The sequence below is a fragment of the Crocuta crocuta genome, unplaced genomic scaffold (genome assembly GCF_008692635.1).
Source record: "Crocuta crocuta isolate KB4526 unplaced genomic scaffold, BGI_CrCroc_1.0 scaffold13, whole genome shotgun sequence".
Lineage (NCBI taxonomy): Eukaryota > Metazoa > Chordata > Mammalia > Carnivora > Hyaenidae > Crocuta > Crocuta crocuta.
The window spans coordinates 291,402-312,681 of NW_027530007.1; the positions used below are offsets into that span (position 1 = coordinate 291,402).

Sequence of the window (21,280 nt, forward strand, 5' to 3'; positions counted from 1 at the left end):
TAAGAAAAAAGAAAATGTGTTAAGTGCTCACGTCAAATATGGAAACAACAGAAATATCATCCTCTAAGACACATCCTCTAACATTCAGACTAAGAATCAGTGAGTGACTCATACCTACGTAGGCTCACCTGTTACATTGACCTTGACCTCCAGATGCCTTTCAGTGGACACAGGAAGGGAAGACCGCTTGGTAACTACTCCACTTTTCACAGTTTTGGGGACTACAGCAGATTCACTGCTAGAGTTACGGTGGCGAGAAGGAGTAACATTAGTCTGTTTCTTAATATCGCTGGGAGTGTGGAGAAAATCATGGACTAAGAGCAGCCAGTCAAATATGAGAAAGACGCGGAGGTTGTTGAGGACCACTGTAAAACAGGACGAATCCTTCGTAGATCTGCAAGGAAAAAGACCCCCTAAATAAATAAATAAAACAGGAAAGGAAATAAAACAAGAAATAAATAACTTACAAGTGTATTACTCAGCTTGGGAACTTATTTTTCCAGTATTTTTTACATTGACCACTCTGAGTACAATAAACTCTGAACACTGGTTTAATAAAATATTCAGTGTGTGTTTTCAAAAGCTAATCATATTTTTATGCCATAAGAAACCAGGATAGCGTGATTCAGCCGTTCTCAACCAGGGGTGGCTTTGTCCCCCAGGAGACTTTTGGCAATGTCTGGAGACATCCATGATTGTCACAACGCGCGGTTGGGGGGTGGGGGGAGGTTTGCAATCGGCATCTCATCGGCAGAGGCCAGGACTGCCGCTAAACATCCCACAACGCGCAGGACAGCCCCACAACAAGGAAGTATCCGACCTAAAGTGTCAACAGTGCTGAGGCTGAGGAATCCTGGCACAGGAGAAAGAGCAGAGGCTTAAATCCGGTCACTTAGAAACTGTGTCACCTTGAATGAGCCACCTGCCTTCTCTGAGCCTGCTTCCTGACTTACAAAATGAGAAATATCAATGCTGTAAAAGACAAAGCACCAGATGAAACACATAACCAGTGTTCGGTAAATGTCAGCTGCCTGTCTACAGGCTATTTCAAGAAGATCACGAAGGCACGCTTTCTTTGATGTCTCGGATCACTTCTTTACAAACACCAAATTTACATCCTATCTTTCAGCCTGAGGCAGAGGACAAGAAAGATGACATTTATATGTGGGTATAACCCCGAGCACCTTGGAAGTGGAGTTCGGGGTAGGGAGGAGAGAATACTGTCTCAGTAGCCCGTTACCCCCCAGTTCTCTGCTTGAGGTGAAAACCCAAGGAGGACCCCAGGCCTGGTTGCAAAGCACGGTGTGGCCGAACCAGAATATGAGTAGGCAGAGATGGGGAAGACAGAAGGAAAGTGGGCTAGGGACACCTTCTTATGCTTTTCAGGGGTGAACTTTGCTCTGTGAGCCCCAAAGCAAGTGGGGCTCGAGCCACTACACGTGCCTGGTTCCCTGCCTTTAAAGGGGGCTCCTCTTCAGGAAACGCAGGCTGGCTTCTCTAGTCTCTGGGTTCTCCCAGCCCTGGCTCACTGCCTCCAGAAAAAGGGCGCAGTGATGCATCGCTCCCTCATACAGACACAGCAATTTTCACAGAAATACTTCACTCTTTTGTCATAGAGAAAAAATGTTGCCCTCAGTGAAATTTTTCCATCCCATTCTGAACACAGATCGTCAGAGCTATGCACTAACTGGAAAAGTCAAAGTATGTCTGATCCCTTTTCTGGAAAATACTCCAAGCTTTTAAACACTGTGAAGTGATTTATATTTGACACACAAAATCCCCACAGAAGAGTGATTCTTCTCGAGACACAGAAAGCGTTCAAAAGCTCCAATCCAGAGAGCAAGAGAACCCCCTCACTCACAATGGTATGTCTGTTCACAGGCTCCAAGGTAAGACTTTACTGTGTGACCAAAAAATTATACACCTTCGGTATAGAAACAGAGTAAGATTTCAAGCCTCCTGGTGTATTAAAAACATGATCGCTGAGACAAGGAGCGGACAGATTGGGCAGCTAGATCAATAATAATAGAAAACCCAAGAAGAAACTGTTTCCGCAGAAGAACCAAATATACAGAAGCCTCCTGCTCAAATGAACATCTTCAAACCAAAGAACCGCACACCACAGCCAGGTTAGCCTCTGAGACTGCGCGCAGTTAGCTCAATCACTAGACACACAAGCGGCCATGCCTGAGGACTGTCAGAAGGGACATGGGTGTGAAATCAGAGGCCCCGGTGTGAGTCCTGACAGCTTCCCTCCCTCACTGTGACCTGAGAGAGGTGCTCAACGCTCTCCTAGCTTCTACTGCTGCCTCTGTAAAATGGGGCAGAAGTCACCCGCTTCGCAGACTTGTCAGAAGAATTTAAGCAAAGGCAGGGAGAGTGCCTGCTTGTGGAAAGGCTCAGTAAGGCACAAGGAGCACTCCTATTTCTAAACATCCAAAAAGTTCATGCAAAGGTTTGACTGTCTCTTTGCTCAACTTCCTAAAGGCACATGGAGCGTGACCATGACCTCTCCCTAAAAGAAAGCTCACCCTGGGAATTTACTGTACATTGAAATGTCAGGCACATTAAAACATGAATACAAACATTGATGACGTGTTCGCGCGTGCGTGCGTGCGTGTGTGTGTTTGTGTTCCCCAATCTTTTACTCACTGGTTTCTATTTACAACATATCTGATAATATCAAGCATTAATAGAATAAAACTGACACTGCTTCCAAAGGTCTCCTTTTGGATTTGCACTGGATGATTTTAATTCTTTTTTGAGAGAGAGAGAGCACAAGGTGAGAGGCCGAGAGAGAGGGATACAGATCCAAAGCAGGTCGCAGACTCTGAGCTGTCAGCACAGTGTCTGACGTGGGGCTCAAACTCATGAACTGTGAGATTATGACCTGAGCCAAAGTCAGACGCTTAACTGACTGAGCCACCCAGGTGTCCCTCTACATTGGACAATTTTAGACCAAACCTAATTTTTCAGTTTTCAGGTCTGTCATCAGTCATAAAATCTTACAGTAGTAGATCATAAAACAACATGGGCTACATCAGTAATAATAATACGAGCTGCCATCCGTGCCAAGCAGCATACCAGGCTTGTCTTTAGTTACTGCCTCCGCCCTGTGAGGTGGATACGGTCATCCTTTTCTATGTTACAGAAAATGGCAGCTCAAAGTGGTTGAACTTGTCCAAGGACACACAGGTAGAAGGTAGTAGATCAAGGTTTTAAGCCCAGGGCTGTACAATTCCAAAACATTCGTTCATTCTACACACACCACTGCCTCGCATAATACCAGGAAGAAAAATATAATCTAGTTCAAAGAGGCTAAAGCCCTTTTAAATGGAGAAATGAGTTAGCAAGACTCACATAGACAAATTAATAATGCAAGTCAAAACCACCTATCTTTCTATAATGTCTATAGACCAGAGTCTTTTCACACCCTTAACCAAGCATAATTTCTTCTTTCTTCAATTCACTTTATACATTAAAACAGTCTACAGCTTACATGGATGTTGAAGACTCTGGTTTAATTCTAAAATTTTTTTTTTTTTTTTTTTTTTAAGGCAACAGAGACATCTTTTGGCCAATAGGTGAAACTGCAAGGTTATAGGATGAGTAAGTTAATACACTGTGAGTTGTACTAGGGGGCCATTATCTATCTATCTTGTCAGTGATTCCTCAGTCTTTTGATGCTCTAAAGCTGACACAGGTCTTGGCCCCCTGGCCACAAAAGGGAATTTCTCGATAAAGAAAGGCAGAGTCAGGGTCTGGATCCACTACCTGAAATGCAGTTCGATCTGAATGGATCCCTGGGCAGTGCTGCTGTTCCTGGAGGGCTGAAAAATACAGCTGAATACATTTGTCATGCCAGGACTGGCCTTCTGCCCAGCAAAGCGGGTGTCAAAAGCCATCATGGAATGGGAAACCAAGTTGACAGACTTGGTTTGGTTGGAAAAGCTTTCATAGAGCAGTTTACATTTCTTGAAGTCAAATCTAAAAGGGAAAAAGCAGACAAGACGTTAAACTCTTCCAGTTTACAAAATTATGTAAGTTCAAGACAACGGAAAAAAATCATAAGCATACCAGAGTTCAGTGAAGGGGAGGACCTTTCACTGATTTTGTTAACAGACTCCTCAAAACAGAGGAGGTGTCACTGTGCCCTGTCTCTTACTTTCCATTTCCAGGAAGATGACCTTGTCCACAGGAACTCTGTGAGGAAGAACACACCCTAGTATACTATGGGCACACTAACATTCTTATTTCTCACCCTAAGTCTGAGAAGGCTGTATATGTGTACCAATCCCCAAAGGGCGTCAAGGGTACCTTGAGATCATCCCCTGTCAACTCCTACCCTGCCTGCAGGATTCTCTCTCCAGAGTCTGCCGAATCTTTATATAACTACTAGAGCTTCCTGGAATAACCAGAGCAAATAATACTCCTCACACAGAGAAATAATGCAACCGGTCCACCAAGAGGAAATGTGTTTGCGACTCCTTTTTTTTTTTTCCTTTTCAGTCACAGAGAAAGCTATAATATGCAATCCCTAATTTATTCATGACATTCTGTACAGAATTACTTCATTGTGTAAGAAACTAAGGACGTAGCCAGCCATCAGAAAAGAATTGCTGGGGTGCCTGGGTAGCTCAGTCGGTTAAGCTTCTGACTTCGGCTCAAGTCATGATCTCAGTTTCTGGGTTCGAGCCCTGCATCGAGCTCTGTGCTGACAGCTCAGAGCCTGGAGCCTGCTTCGGATTCTGTATCTCCCTCTCCCTCTGACCCTCCTCTGCTCATGCTTTCTCTCTCTCTCTCTCTCAGAAATAAATAAAAAACATTTTAAAAAATTAAAAAAAAGAAAAAAGAAAAGAATTGCTAGCTCACAAGACAATCTGGGACCTAAGCTTCATTATACCTTGTTTCATTCAACTGAGTTAGAGACAGGCCAGGCCAGATTCTCCAGGGAAAGACAAAGGGGAAAAAAAAAAAAAGTGTTTCAGTAGGGAAATTCCTAGCCTTGAAGTCCTGTTTTCAAATCCTGAACCACTTTTCCGGCCATACAATCTTATACTAGATAAAAATTCTATCTGGGAAATAGAAGTAATGTCTGCCCAACTTCACATGGTTGCCAAGAGATCAAAATGAAGTTTATCAAGTGTGAAAACACAAGGCAGTCTTCAAGGCTCTACAGCCATGACGGTGAGCTCTTGGTCTACCCCGGCCCTGCAAGAGACACACTAGGTGAGCCGCTGGGCAAAGCGCGGCCTCCAGAGGCAGCCAAGCACTCTTCGGCTTTGCGGCGCTTCCAGGAGGAAAGACGGGCCCGGTGCTGTCAACTTCTCAAAAGAGGCTGAAATCCAAATTCTGTACGTGAAGTCCCCCGATTCTGAAATGTTGGCCAGTGCGGCAGTCATCAGTGCTGCTCACCACAGTGCTGGGTCTCCCCTACGGCAGACACAACTTCTGGGTCCTCCGCACTTCGTGGGGCCATGTTCTAACCCAGAGGGTCGGCAGCTCAAGACCACTCCGTGCTCTTGTTTTTCTCGCTGGCACAGCAAGATGCTGGCTGCTCTGTCGGCCACAGTGGCTGCAGGAGCAGAGCAGCAGGGAGACCACAAAGGACACACAGTGTCAGGAGAAAAACGACTTCACTTTTCTAAGTCACTGGTGTGTCTACATTTCTGTCATCTGCTTTTACCACCCCCCCATGGTAGTTTTTATTTATTATTATTTTTTAAGCTATTGATAACATACCATGCAGCAAGATCATATTAGGAATATACTATAAGACAACTTTTTCCATTGAAGCCTTACACCTTACTATTCCCTAGGCTATTTGGGATGTTCCCCATCCCCCACCCCTCCTTCCACCTCAACTACAACTGTGTTGGCCCTTCTGTCCCGCCCAGGATATATACAAATAACAGCACTGTGTTAAAGGCATATTCTACAAATGTCATGAGTGACGTGACATTGCTGAGCTTTCCAGAAGGGTGGTTCTACAGTTAAATATTTTTAAAACACAGTAGATTCTGGAAGGAGGGTAGAAGGGAGGTACAGGCTTCCAGTTATGCAATGAAGAAGTCATGGGGGTCGAAAGTACAGCACAGGGAGTATAGACATGGTACTGTATAATAATGTCGTATTGGTGACAGACGGTGGCTTCACCTGAGGGGAGCACAGCATAACCTAGAGAGAAGTTGAATCTCTATATTGTATACCTGAAACTAAGGGAACATAGGACATTTTTAAACACTGCTGACATTAAAGCAAAACAAAACAAAATCAGTAGAGTCTTAGGAAACCAAAGTGTTGCATTATTACTGAAGCTCTTTCAAACTTACCAGTTTCAGTACCAGGTGTGGACCTGTCTTTACTAATAAGGCAAATACATTTAAACTTTTAAAAAGCACCGTGCAGACCAACCAGAAAGCACCGTGCAGACCACCTCCGTGGCAACCTCTGCTCTGCGCTAAAGCAAAATATGTGTATTGTTTGTAGCACTGTTACTACAATGTTAGTCACGAGTAGTAGAATGGTACCGTTAAAGCCATACCTGGCTAAGGACCCAGCACTTTCTTTTCCTTTTGGATCCTTCAGCTCCAGACTTACATTCACCATATCGATGAGGAAACACATGCACGTGTACACTTCTCCACTGAGAACAGTCTGCAAAAGGAAAATGCCGATCTGAAAAGGGGGCTAATATGTTAAGACAGTAATTTGCTTCTTGCTCCATCTTCTCTCTGCAGGTGAGCTGGAGGGATCCACACACAAGGTGGCCATCAGCTGAGGCTGCAAAAGTTAAGGGTTAATGGAAGGAGCAAGGTCTCACTCACGTGAATTCTTGGGTCTTGTAAATCGTAAGGCCGCATAAATTCCTCTATGGGCTCTCCGAGGTTGTTCTCCAATAAACCACGGATCAGCTTATATTTGTACAAATCCAGGGAGCAGTGGACTGAGGAGAGATTGCCGTGGATGGATATGTCTGGCACAGTATGACTTATTTCTCTAAGAAAAGAAAAAAGGTCACTTTGGCAAACAAATCACTAACTTGACATGAACAAAGCTCACCTCCAAATATAAGAGCTAAAATGTAGCCCCCTCCATTATCAAGCAGTTCATTTCTAACCTCCAATAATAAAAATTTCACGTGATTTCAAATGAAGCAAGTTAGCACAACTGAGTGTCATGGTTGGCTACAAAAAGCCCCTCTTCTCCCAAAATGTGCATGTAAAAAGTCCCCAAATCTACCATGAGTTAGCTAAGTACTCTATGAATATGGAAAAATCGTATGAGGCTCAGAAAGAGCTTCAACATTACAGTTGGGAAGGTAATAAAGAAATGGCAAGCTCTCTCTCTCTCTCTCTCTCTCTCTTTTTAGAAACGGCAAGCTCTTTAATTAACTCTTCAGATTTCATGATAACTAAAGGCATAACCCAGGGTTTCACACTGAGCCCAGATGGGACATCAGGATAAAATCTGGACCTGATTTTACTTGTCTCTGCTGAGATGGGCAGGAGTAAGGTTGCGATGCCTGCGTCAGGCGCTAGTACAGCTCATCCCAACACCGGACAGCTTTTCCCCTGCCTTCCCCCAGCTGCCCATGGTGGGTGCAGTGGGCACCATGGACCCTGCACACTACATCATGTTCTGAGTACACAGAGGACCAGGATTTAAAGTAGAAGAAGAAAATAAAAAATTACTTTGTCTGCAGAGAACAACCTATATATGTTAAAGACCAGTGATGCAATCCACAAAGAAAAGTTGGAAAGGCTCCCAGTGTCCCCCTGTGCTGCTGTTTCTCTGCAGTGATAGGGTATCTTGCATCGAGTGATCGCCTTCTATAGGTACTAACAGTACAACCCTCTGCACATAAACGCTGATGGAAGTGGGTAAAGTTTACACAATCCGACTAACAAAGCAAATTTTTTGGAAAGCATCACTCGAAAAGCAAACGAGGTGTTCGATTTCTAGATAAGGAAGCTCCTCGTAAGACTGCTAAGCCAGTGAAACCAAAGAGAGCCCCTGCCAGCCATAACTGAGCGCCAGCCAGGGAGCACTTGAGTAACAAATACGAATGAAATGTAAAAATCCCAGAGAGAGCAGCTGACCTGTATCATTAATCCAGAGAGAAACAAAAAAAGTGACATTAAATGACTCACCCAAACCCGAGAACCGTGAAGGGAGCAGCCAAAGAGGAATTAAAGTAACAAGACTGCTCTTCAAAATGCTACAAACGAGAACCTCTTTCATCACTTTACAGCCTCATCTTTGCCTGTGGTTGAAACACAAGCATTGCTGCTTTCTCCAAAACCAATGTCCCAGACGGACACGCATCACGCACTGTACGCGGCCACCCCAGGCCGTGCACGTGGCCCGGGTCCCCACAAGGGAACCTGGTTCACAGACACCTGAGAGCCAGGCTCTGGAGGTTTCAGGTGGGGTGTGAGAACATTTATTTCCAAGGTGTTTCCCCAACGTTCCCACGGAAGTAACGGCAACTGAAGCAATGCTCTGAACTGCAGACCTGAGCATCCTGTGTTTGAAGCCAATTAAAAGGTAGATTAAGAGTCAGTGCATTAGCCTTTCTGGAGTCCTTTCAGATTGCTTACTGGAGTGAGCCGGGCAGAACTGCATCTCCACTGTTATTCTGATTAAAGGGAGCTCCAGGGTAAGTAGCAACAGCAGGTCCAGAATCTACTATGCTTGGAACATATAATCCAGATGTCACCTCTTCCAAAATACCTTCCCTGACATCACTACGTCCCTATGTCCACCAAAATCCACACTACACCCGTGCCCTTTCACCTTTGTTTCCAAGGCCCCGGGGCAATCCTATAACACAATTTATAGCACCGAATCAAACTCTAAATTACAGTCACCTATTTGCCTTCCTCTATCCCTGTAACAGAATGCAGGCCCCATAAAGACAGAAGGTTTTTCCTCCCATTAGAGTAGCCTTCATGTCTAGTACATAGCAGTGACTCAGTGAACATCTGTTACATCAAAGAAATAAGTAAATACCTATTCTCTTCCGGACTTACCTTCACACAGCTGACTTTCAAGTTATTAAGAGTCTACCTATGATAGACAGTTACTCAGATGCAAACCACTCACTTGTCCAAATTCCTTTCCACCTGCAGTTTCAGCCTACAAGGCTCAGTTAGGAGACTCCCTCCCGTCTGCCGCACAAAATAGGAAGGGAAGATCAGATCTCCACTGCTGTCGTCTGAGGCCTTAGAATACTCTCGTGGACGTCTCTCTGCGGCAAAGATGTCCATGTCTTGCAGATCCACGACAATGCAATCCAGCAGGCAGATGTGGTCTTCTACGTGGACCCAAGAAAAGAGACAGAATGAAGAAAATAGGACCCCAAAGGACTGGCCCTGAACAAAAACTAAAAAGCTAAAGGAAGTTCGTTCTGTCTTCAGAAAATATTCAGAACTGCTGGCTTCAAAAAACTGAGTGTCCAGGGATGCCTGGGCAACTCAGTCGGTTAAGTGTCCAACTTTGGCTCAGGTCATGATCTCGTGGTTTGTGGGTTCGAGCCCCGCATCAGGTTCTGTGCTGACAGTTCTGAGCCTGGAGCCTGTTTCAGATTCTGTGTCTCCCTCTCTCTCCACCCCACCCCACTTGCGCTCTCTCTAGGTCTCAAAAAATAAATAAAGATTTTAAAAAAATTAAAAAAAAAAACACTGAGCATCCAGAGGTCTCCACTCTGGCCCCAAGACCTCCCCTATGTGATCCCCTGTGTGCTGGACACTTCCTGTCTGCTCCTCCCCCTCCTCATCACATACCTACTGTGGCACATCCCTTCAGTGTCCCTCTACTGTCCGGAGACACTAGCTGAGCCCGAAGGGTTTATGACTGAAATGACTGGACAGCCATCCTTCCCACGGATATCCTACAGGGGTCTCATGCAGAGCAGTGTTACCCAAAGGCTTACAAAATTTTCCAGCACCAAAATTCTCTTCTCAGACAAGTAGGTAACCATTTCCACTACCACTGATCTAACCCAAATCACTGTCATTCTCGCCTGGCCCACCAGTAACTCCCCTCCAGTATACCTACACCATTCCCTTCTGGCCCTCAAAAAACCACTCTGCCCACAAAATACCTGAGTAATCCTTAAAAAAATAAACGAGACCATAACATTCTGTTCTTTCTACGCTTTAATGACCACGTTTAATCTAAAGTTGTTTCTGCAAAACCTCTCCTAAATCCCTATAAACCCTGCATAAGCCCACTGCCTACTTTTACAACCTCATCTCAAGCCACTCTCCACCCTGCTGCTGAAGCCTCAGGCCCACTGGCCTTGTCCCCCCTAAGCGCCAAGCCCTTCGCTATCTGAACAGCATCACCCTCCCATCGATCTCGACTGGGTCCTCTCTGTTCTTTCCTCCTGCACGGTTCCGTCTCTCCCGTAACATCCGACTCTGTCAACATTCAGATGCTCGCTTAGTGCCTTTTTTGTCTCCTACACATGACAGCAGGAACCATGTCCAACAGCATGTGAATATAGAGGAGAACAAAATTGTAACAACTGCATTCAGCCCCCTCTAAATATATCAGTTCTGGATTTTTTACTGTTTTGATAAATATGTGAAAGAGATACAAGTGGAACTGATCTGGTGGAGGGGGATAGGGAAAGGAACAGAGGGCTCAGAGATACCCTAGGGTCATCATGGAATCCTAAGGATACACAGAAGCAACTGGAAAACCACCACTTTAATCCCATCTTCATCACAAAAAAACTCCAGAAACAAAGAGCAAATCAGGAGGAGAAATACTGTTCGGAGAGAGATCTTTCCAACCATCCCTAAAGCATCCCAAATCACTTCTGATAGGCATTCAGGCTTGCCTTCCCCCTCACAGCAACAGCAGACGGCAACGAGCGTCGCCCCCTCCATGCTCCATACGCATCACGGAGAGAGACGGGCAGACAGTATCACGCAGCTTAAGGATTCGGGCTCTGGAGTCAGATGGCCTAATAGTCCAACTCTACTACCCGCACAACCAAGGGCAAGCTAAGCCACTCAATCTCCCTAAGCCTTTTGTCTCGTCATGTGTAAAATGAGGATAAAAATAAAACTCCATGGGGGTGTCTTGGGGGTGAAATGCAATGATTTATGAAAGTATGTGCCATGAGGTCTGGCACACGTAAGTGCTCAACGATCAGCCCTGTGATGATGACTGTGATAATCTCATTTATTTAATCATCAACGCAATCTTAAACCACTTTCCTGTCGCCTCTAGGATTGCAGGGGACTACAGGGAGCAGTACCCGGCACGGTTACTCCCTCTCTCTCTGACCCTCCCCTGCTCATGTTGTCTCTCTCTCTCTCCTAGAAATAAATAAAACATTAAAAAAATAAAATAAAATAAAAAATAAAAAACACAAGAAACAGCAGATGCTGGCGAGGCTGTGGAGAAAGGGGAACCCTCAAGCATTGTTGGTAGGAATGCAAACTGGTACAGCTGCAGTGGAAGACAATATGGAGTTTCCTCAAAAAGTTAAAAACAGAACTACCGCATGATCCAGTAATCCTGCTACTGGGTATTTACCCAAAAGACACAAAGCCAGTAATTCAAAGGGATACATGCAGGGGCGCCTGGGTGGCTCTGTCAGTTGAGCGTCCGACTTCGGCTCAGGTCATGATCTCACAGTTCGTGGGTTTGAGCCCTGCGTTGGGCTCTGTGCTGACAGCTGGGAGCCTGGAGCCTGCTTCTGATTGTGTGTCTCCCTAACTCTCTGACCCTTCCCCGCTCACACTGTCTCTCTCTCTCTCTCTCTCAAAACTAAATAAACATTAAAAAAAAAAAAGGGATACATGCACCCCGATGTCTATAGCAGCATTATTTACAAAGCCAAGTGTCCATCGGCAGATGAATGAATAAGAAAGAGGTGGCATATATACAATGGAATATTATTCAGCCATAAAAAAAAATTTTGAAATCTTGCCATTTGTGACAACATGGATGGAGGTACAGAGTATTATCTAACCTAAGTAAGTCAGCCAGAGAAAGGTAAATACCATAGATTTCACTCATATGTGGAATTTAAGAAACAAACAAGCAAAGGAAAAGAGAGAGAGTGAGAAACAAACCAAAAGACACTCTTAAATATAGAGAACAAACTGATGGTCACCAGAGGGGAGGTGGTGGCGGGATAGGTGAAAGAGGTGACGGGGATTAAGAAGGGCACTTGTGTGATGATCACAGGGCCCTGTATGGAACTGCTGAACCACTATATTGTACACCTGAAAGTAATAGAACACGGTTAACTGTACTGAAATTAAAATGAAATAAAATTTAAAATTAAGTTAAATTAAATTTTTAACAAAAACCGAAAAGCCAAAATCAGGCTTTCCTCTGGAATGACTAATTCTTAAATTCTAGAGAAGAACACCAGTAACTGGCCAGTAACTGGCCAGTAACTGGATGGTTCGTGTCTTTGCAGAATTGTTACTTAAAGTATCTCTGTTGTTATGTAATTCACACTAACATCTTTTAAGAGTTCTCTGGGGATTCTTTAGAATTAAAGAGAATATTTAAACAGGAAAAGGATAGTGTCCCGACAGTGACTTGCAAGGATGTGTCTCAGGATGCAGGAATCATTCCAGCTATACTGTCAGCGTCTTGTGGCAACTACCCTGACCTAGAAGAAAAAGTCCTAGGAGACCGTCTAAATCCCCGCGTGTTGCTAACTGAACTTCAGAAGCCACCCCACTGCTAGAATCTGCATCCTGAGATTCTCGAGCTTTCTAAAGCAACATCAAAGTCAGAGTATCTGTAATGACCCGCTACCACTCTGATGCACCCTCCCCCCGCCCACGGTACCTGCCACAGTCCCATGAATTCCCCACCTTTCTCCTCTCTTACCAGGACTACTGGGAACCTGGCCGGTGGAGGGTGTGGCTTGCTGCCCTGGTGGCCTGGTCACGGTACTCGGCACAGACTCACTCCTCAGGCTGCCTGGACTCACTCCAGCAGGAGGCATCATGAACAGCCCCTCGGAATGGGTTCCCTTTGGGTCCTCCGTGCTCGTCATTTTCCTCATACTGTGTTTGGGGGTGCCCGTCGGGGAAGCTGAAGGCACAGACTCCTGCGAAGAAACAAAATAAAACTAGAAGACAAGACTGAGGGTGACTATCTTTACTCTCCCAGAAGTCCTATCCCAGTCGCTGGGCTCCTCAAAGACTGACACTTGGCACTTCCCAAGGCCCCCAACCCCCACCAGCTCCCAAAAACGAAAGAGGTAAGAGGGTCATGGTATTTCCTGCCACACATAATTCTTTGCAGAGGTGTTACTTATCATTCAATACCTGTTGAAAACTACAGCAGTCTTGCAGGAATGTATTATCTTTTGGCTTAAGATGCTAAGTGTTGGTGGTTTAGCCTTTGGTCAAACACAGCACAGCAAAAGCAGACCTCTAGGCCATGGGATACATTACTGCTTTGCTGGAGGGGAGGGGCTTATTATTCTAAGAAAATGTATCTAACAGCAATATGGTTCCAATGGAATGAAGCCATGGGAGTATGTTTGTTCTTTCTAGAAGTCGCTCCTTCTGGGTTTACACCTCTCATCCCTTTAAGTAACTGTGCAAATGAGAACAAAATGGAAAACATAGGTAGTTGGACATTCCTATTATGTTTATGTTCAAGGGCCTGAAAATTAAGGGCAAACACGGGGTAACATAAATTCTGTAATTCTACTGAAAACACTACACACTTTTTTTTTACACAGCTAAGTACCTTCAGTTCATTGCTAACCAGGGAAATCTTCTTCACCAGAATGATTCCATAACTGGCTTCTAAGCCTCCCCTGAGCCCCCATGCTATCTGGGGGGCTTCTACCCCTTCTCTCAGGCAAGCTGTGGGGAGGGCAAAAATGGGTTTCTTGCTAGTAGCACCTTATATGTTTATTCCTCTCAGCGTTAAAAAGGGGATGAGAATACTGTTTTCCTTCCCAGTTACCTTGAGTAGTAATTATAAGTAATAGTGAAAAAAAAACCAGTTCTATGATTTTTTGCTCTTATTTAAATATTTCAACATTAAAAACCTTCCCCCTTGCTTAGTTTACTTAAACTCTAGGACATTCGGTTGCTCTTTCATTTGATTTATCTCTACATCCTCTATGTAGTTGGTTTAAAAGAAATTAATGGCTTGAGGAGATTAACTGAAAACTTTTGAAAGGCTGACTTAGAAAATATGGTTTAGGCACAAGCTGTGGTTGAGGAAAACGAAAGGAAAAGCATACATAGAAAATCAAAGCCTGCACTCATGAAGACACTTTTATGTAGAACAGTTCCAAACGCACCGAAGTCATAGAACTCAAAGGCAAATAACCCCTCCGCAAGCTTTGACTTCAGTATTATTTCCTGTTCTTTAACCACCAAAATGCACACTAGGCAAACCTTACCCGTGCAAATACATTAAAGGGAAAATGTAACTACGTGATTTCTGATGAAGAAAGTCATTCTTTGCTTCATCTAGGCCTCAATCAATTGAGCTTGTGGAGAGGTAAAGCTCTACACATGTGCTGATGTGATTACAAATACTTTACCCAGTGACACACTCCAAGCAGCCCTTATGGAATTCTACAGAACAATCACTGGCCTGTAACAAGATAAAGCTTTTCTAGGATTTAAGCAAATAAGATCATCAAAAAATTACTCTCTAGGGCCAAAAAAAGAGAAATTTTTCTTTTTATTGGTCCTTAAGAAAGCCTTAAGGAGGGAAGTGATTCAGGAAAGGGACGAAAAAATGATAAGCAGGCTTTCTCAAATAATGAGGTACTTTAAAGAGTTAGTTTTTGAAAGTGTTCTGTTCTAAGCATATGAATGTGAATTGACTGCTGAATCCCATAAGGTTTTTCAGAACAGCCAGTAGGCCAAAGGGTAGATTAATACCTTGAAGAAAAAACGATCCTTGTAGGCACTGCCACTTAAAATCAAATCCTCAAAAACAAATATAGGACAAGTTTTTCATTAAAATGCCATAAACTGTGTTGTTTTTTGCCTTATTGAACAAAACAGAAACTCACATGCAAAAACTTCTCCAAATATTTTGGCAATTCTTTAGGAGTTAACTTCCGAGTTAGCTCTCGAGCCTGAGTGTAGACATAACCGATGTAGAACATCGGTCCTTTATCTTTGTAGGAAGGGCAGAGAAACAAACACGGTGTTATTGAACCTGGTCACCCATTCTGGTTCTAGCCGGTCCCTTCCTAAAAGACTGAGTCCTCAAAACAAAGACTTACCGAAAACCAATCTATCCTGAAGAACTTACTATTGGCTCAAAAGACTGCTCCCAAGGAGGGACTTGGCTCTCCCTTGGGCAGTGATGGCAGCAGAGCTAGAACAAGATGTTGGGACAAAGTGTCCTGAGGTGACAGGGGGACAACCTTCATGTTAAAACACAAGTTCTGATACATTTGTTTATTATCTAGTCATTTTAACTATAAATACTTCACGTTCAGGAAAAGCGAGCTAGAAATTTTAGAAGCAGTTACCAATCTTTCCTTTTACGAATGGATCTTTCATATTAAGACTCTGGTCAGTGAGCAGCAAAATGCTTGCTTATCTCTTGTCTGTGAAAACTGACTTTCTTCCTTAAGACCATGGTTATTAGTTCTCTACTAGGCCTGCTGTGAAAGACTGGTGGAGATTGATTTTATTTTTATGCTCTTAAAAAATATACCCAAGTGGAAGTCTGTTTCTCCCAATCAAAGCAGCCTCTGGGAGGAAGGCTCATCACCCCAACGGGAGTGCTTCCTACAGCGACGTAAATGAGCAAGTTCTCAATCATCAGTTCTGGCTGAAGGCTGGTCTACGAAGCTACGAAGTAAACCTGGTGGCGCTCTGCCCTCCAATGCTGGACGCTGTCGCTCTAGCGCCTCCCTCTGCTCTGATCACTGAATCTGGTTTCTCTGAGCGACAGCAAGTGATGTGACATCTGGAAAACCTGACCCTTCGTCCAAACCCCCTCCATCTGGTCTGAACATGAACTTATGGCTGCTGTTCTCACTGGTGGTCTGCACCCTTCCTGCTCTACCCCTTCTCTCTCCCCGCACCCTTCCTGCTCTACCCCCTCCCTCTCAAGGAATCAAACATTTTCAGCTCAACATGTATAGATTAGTAAGAATGAGTAAATGGAGGTGCCTGGGTGGCTCAGTCAGTTAAGGGTCCGACTCTTAGTTTCAGCTCAGGTCACGATCTCCAAGTTTCATGGGTTCGAGCCCCGTGTCAGGCTCTGCACTGACCGTGCGGAGCCTGCTTGGGATTCTCTCTCCCTCTCTCTGCCCCTCCCCAACTCACACTGTCTCTGTCTCTCAAAATAAATAAATAAACTTTAAAAAATTATTTAAAAAAAGAGTGAGTGAATGGATGAATGAGAAGTAAAACAAACGAAGGAAAACATGGAGATGTTGATTTGAAAATAATATTATTACATTTAGGCATTACCAACAAACACAGCCTCCGGCTCCCTTCCGAACTGAGCTGAGGTCCTTGGCGAAGTCCTGGTAAGAACTAGCAGCCAAGGGGGCGCCTGGATGGCTCAGTCAGTTGAGCGTCCGACTTCGGCTCAGGTCATGATCTCACAGTTTGTGGGTTTGAGCCCTGTGTCGGGCTCTGTGCTGACAGCTCAGAGCCTGGAGCCTGCTTCAGATTCTGTGTCTCCTGCCCTCTCTGCCCCTCCCCCACTCATTCTCTCGTGTGCACTCTCTCTCAACATAAATATTAAAAAAAAAAAAAGAACTAGCACCCTAGTCACATTTTTTCATTTTCTTTTCTTTCTACACCTAGAGAGGCAAACAGTTACTGCTCAAATTTATATCTTTTCTGTAATCATCCTTGGATTTCTTCCCTATAAATTATTCTAACAAAATGTGTCACACCCTTTAGAAAATTCAAAAAAGCTACATCTCTGCAGGAAAGGGTCAGTAGGACACATCGCAGGCACAGCCTCTGCCAATTTACCCTCTTCACAGACCTGACCTGAAGGTCTGTGAAGGCGATCACAGTTAAGAGCAATGGCGTACAGAAGGCAGACACACCAAGTCTGAGGTCCACACTGTTCTTCTGACTAGCTATATTTTTCAAAAGAAATGACCTTTATCTTGAAAAATGGGGTTAATAAAATTAAATACACCTTAGATTGTTAAGGAGGAAGAAAAATGGACAAATACATAAAGAGCTTAGCACTGGCTGATGTATAAGAACTATTCTAAGGACGTCAGCTACTTATTGCTGTTACTTGCAGTCATAAGATCTTATAATGAAACCTCATGCACCTCCTCCTTCAAAGGCTCTCCCCATGTTATTAGCTGTTAGACTGAAGATGAGCACAACTAGTTGGGAATTTCAGTAAGTACTTTTCTGAGAAGCGAGAAAGAATCTGTACTTAATAAGCAAATATACCTCAAGGCTGCCATGGAGACAAACAAGGTTTCGTCAGCACAGACACCTAGAAAAAGACCTCGTCCCTAGTTTGGGCAGCGTTGAGTCTCCTCAACTGCAGAAATGGGCAGGAGGGGCTCATTCAACCGCCTCCAGCACAAAGTCTGTGATTTACTACATGTTCTCATTTTTGTCGTTTATTCTCAATGAGTCCAATTTGTTACAAATGTAAAATGAAGACAACAACAGTAAGAAATAAATAAGTGCTATTAAAGTCGTTTTAAACTGTAAGGCCATATACTGTACAAGATTTTATCATGATGATATTCTTAAACAGCTTCAGATAAACCAGGGGACAAAACTCATCTGCTGAAAAAAGGCAGGTGTGTAAAAAAGTGATTATTTATAAGATGTGCCTGTGGGAAAAGCATTACAGAGATAGAAGGCTGGTTCTGTTGGTTTGTTTGCTAAGGTAAGTTACTGCATACAACTGGTAGAGGTTACCATTTACACTCTCCCTATTAAAAGGTTAGCTGAAGTATCAATAAAATTTAAAAAAAAAAAACTGTTTAAGCCGCATACACTACAGAAGTAACAGCAGTTACAAGTCATCTTATGCCAACATATGAAATCTTCAAACACGCGTTGAACTGAAAAGGGAACGGATGCTGACTGCTCACCTTATCCTGTAAGGAAAAGGTCCCGGGAAAACCAGCAAAGAGAAACTTGTTCTTGACTTTCAACTTCCCCAGATTTGCTACAATCAGGTTATTTGATCTGGAACTTTCAGGGATGAGGAGAACAGGAGCACCCGCCTCAATATCCAGGAGAACCCGTGAGCAGCGCTGGGCTTGATCTCTCACCTGAAAGAGGAAGGGAAATTGATTAAGATGCTTAATCTGTGCCCTAATTTTACAATCAAAGAGCTTCCGGTTCCCAAAAGTTTCATGAATTCGTAATTCTGAAACAGCTAAAATCATACAGAGTATATTCTACAAGTACCATGGAGTTACACTAGAAATCAGTAACTAGGGAATGGAAAACCCCCAAATATTTGGAAATAAGACTACATACTGCTTAAAAACCCAAGGTTAAAAGAAGAAATCACAAGGGAAATAGGAAAATATGTTGGTCTAACTGATAAGGAAAACATGCACATTAAAATTTGTGGGATGCAAATGTCCATCGACAGATGAACGGATAAAGAAGATGCAGTATGTGTGTGTGTGTGTGTATACATACATACATACATACAATGGAATATTACTCCATGAGCAAAAAGAATGAAATCTTGCAACAATGTGGATGGAACTAGAGGTATATTATGCTAAGCGAAATAAGTCAGTCAGAGAAAGACAAATATCATGATTTCACTCATACGTGGAATTTAAAAAACAAAACAGATGAACACAAGGAGAGGGAAGCAAAAGTAAGATAAAAAGAGAGAGGGAGACAAGCCATAAGAGACTCTTAAGTACAGAAAACAAACCGTGAGCTGTGGGGGTCAGGGGCTAAATGAGCGATGGGCATTAAGGAGGGCACTTGTTGGGATGAGCACTGAGTGTTACATGTTAAAAAAAAAAACAAACAGGTGAATAACAACAGAAAAAAAAAAGTTTATGCAAAGGATACAAGATCTACTTATTTCTTCTAACTTAAAATCTGTGATGTCTTTCACTTGATATACTTTCACTGGCCAATTTAGAATTAATGTTCTGAAAGTTATTTAGCAAAATAGCTCTTATTTTTGTATCATCACATTTATCTTTTCAGTCATCTCTTACAGTGTTCTAAACCAGGCAACTTCTTGGGTATATGTAAAAAATTTAATTTTATATAATTTAAATTTCTTTTTTAAATGAACTTTTTATCAAAATAAAATATACACGCACAATGGTTAAAAAAATGTAGGATGCACTTAAAACAGTAGATAAAAATGTATTAAATATTTATTTTTCTTTAATGTTTATTTATTTTTGAGAAAAAGAAATAGAGAGCAGGGGAGGGGCAGAGGGAAAGGGGGACAGAGGATCTGAAGTGGGTTTTGTGCTGACAGCAGAAATCCTCGATGCGGGGCTCAAACTCATGGACTGTGAGATCATGACTTGAGCCAAAGTCAGACACTTAACAGACTGAGCCACCCAGGTGCTCCTTAAATGCTCATTTTATTTTTTTAATTAATTTTCAATGTTTATTTCTTATCGAGAGAGAGAAAGAGAGACAGAGACAGAGTGCAAGTAGGGGAGGGACAGAGAGAGGGAGACACAGAATCCACCGCACAGAGCCCGATGTGGGGCTCAAACCCATGGACCGTAAGATCATGACCTGAGCTGATGTTGGACACTCAACTGACTGAGCCACCCAGGTGTCCCTTAAATGCTTATTTTATATAAAACCTCTATTGTAAGAAGCTAGAAAAAGGAGAAGCAAAACGAACCTAAGTAGAAGGAAGAAAATAATGTAAGGCAGAAATCAGCTATTTAGAAAACAGAAAAGTAATTTTAAAAATCAATTAAACATTTATACAACACAATACCCGACAGCCACAGACTATACACTCTCCCCAAGTGCATGACGTGCTCGGCCAGGGGGTGCCTGGGCTGGAACACAGGCCTCTTGGCAAGTTCACTATCTGAAGAGATGATAAAAGTGAGAAACCTCTAGCTCCAATTAATCAAGAAAAAAGGAAGAAGACAAAAATCGTCACTGTCAGGAAGGAAGGAGTGCGGGACATTGCTACAGAACTTACAAATGTTAAAGTGATAAGGGAGTGGGGTGCCTGGGTGGATCAGTCCATTAAGCATCTGACCAGCTCAGGTCATGATTTTAGGGTTTATGACTTTGAGCCCGGTATCGGGCTCTCTGCTGTCAACGCAGAGCCCACCTCAGATCCTCTGTCTCCCTCCTCTTTCTGCCCCTCCCCAGCATTCTCATTCTCTCTCTCATTCTCTCTCTCTCTCTCAAAAATAAATAAATAAACACTTAAAAGAAAAAAATGTAAAGATCAGGGAACCTACAAACAGCTTCATGCCAACAAACTGACAATTTAGATGAAGTGGAAGATTCCTCACAAAACACATACACAAACTACAGTGAACACCACATTTATAGATGTTCCCCCCTCACCACTTCTATTCAATATTATGCTGGAAGTCCTAGTCTGTGCAAAAAGCCCAACAGTTGGAAAAGAAAAAAAACAGAACTCTCTTATTCAGACAACATAATCACCTATGTAGAAAACCCTAAAGAATCGAAAAGACCTAGGGTAGGTTTAGCAAGATTGAAGGATTCGAGGTCAACATGTCAACATACAAACAACAGTTATATTTCTTACATTTTCAATAAACAATTACACATTGAAACTTTTTAAAAAATTGGTATCATTTATAATAGCATCAAATTTTCAGCTACCTAGGGATCAATTTAACAAAATATATGTAAAACTAGTATATCCCAAAAAAACACTACTGAGAGAAACTGAAGACCTAGTTAAATGGAGACATACCATACTCAAGGATCCAAAGACTCAATGTAATTAAGATGTTAATTTTCCAGATAGTCAGAAAAACCCCAATCAAAATCCCAGCACATTTTATTGTAGAAAGACAAGCTGATTCTAAAATTTGTATGGAAAAACAAAGATCCTAAAATACCCAAAACAACTTTGAAAAAGAACAAACTCAGAGGACTTACACTGCCTGATTTCTAGAAACACGTAAAGCAACAGCAGTCAAGACAAGACAGTGTTGACATACAGTGAAATATAAATCAATGGAACAGAATAGAGAGTGAAGAAAAACACACATGCCTGTATGGTTGACTATTTCTCAACCAAAGTGCCAAGATAATACAACAGGAAAAGAACAGTCTAGATATGTATTGGGTGT

The 21,280-nt window shown here is 43.0% G+C and overlaps 1 protein-coding gene across 4 annotated transcripts in view; it reads right to left on the reverse strand.

Annotated features, from left to right (window-relative positions):
* The window catches only part of VPS13D (vacuolar protein sorting 13 homolog D), a 251,706-nt gene that overhangs the window by 173,034 nt on the left and 57,392 nt on the right, over positions 1-21,280 (reverse strand). For all 4 annotated transcript variants that reach the window (XM_077763779.1, XM_077763778.1, XM_077763781.1 and 1 more), the window contains exons 24-30: positions 18,074-18,256; positions 12,874-13,096; positions 9,109-9,319; positions 6,828-6,999; positions 6,545-6,657; positions 3,775-3,987; positions 129-394 (exon numbers count right to left, since the gene is read on the reverse strand). In XM_077763779.1, coding sequence (XP_077619905.1) covers positions 129-394; positions 3,775-3,987; positions 6,545-6,657; positions 6,828-6,999; positions 9,109-9,319; positions 12,874-13,096; positions 18,074-18,256 — 1,381 coding nt within the window. The remainder of the gene's footprint in view (positions 1-128; positions 395-3,774; positions 3,988-6,544; positions 6,658-6,827; positions 7,000-9,108; positions 9,320-12,873; positions 13,097-18,073; positions 18,257-21,280) is intronic.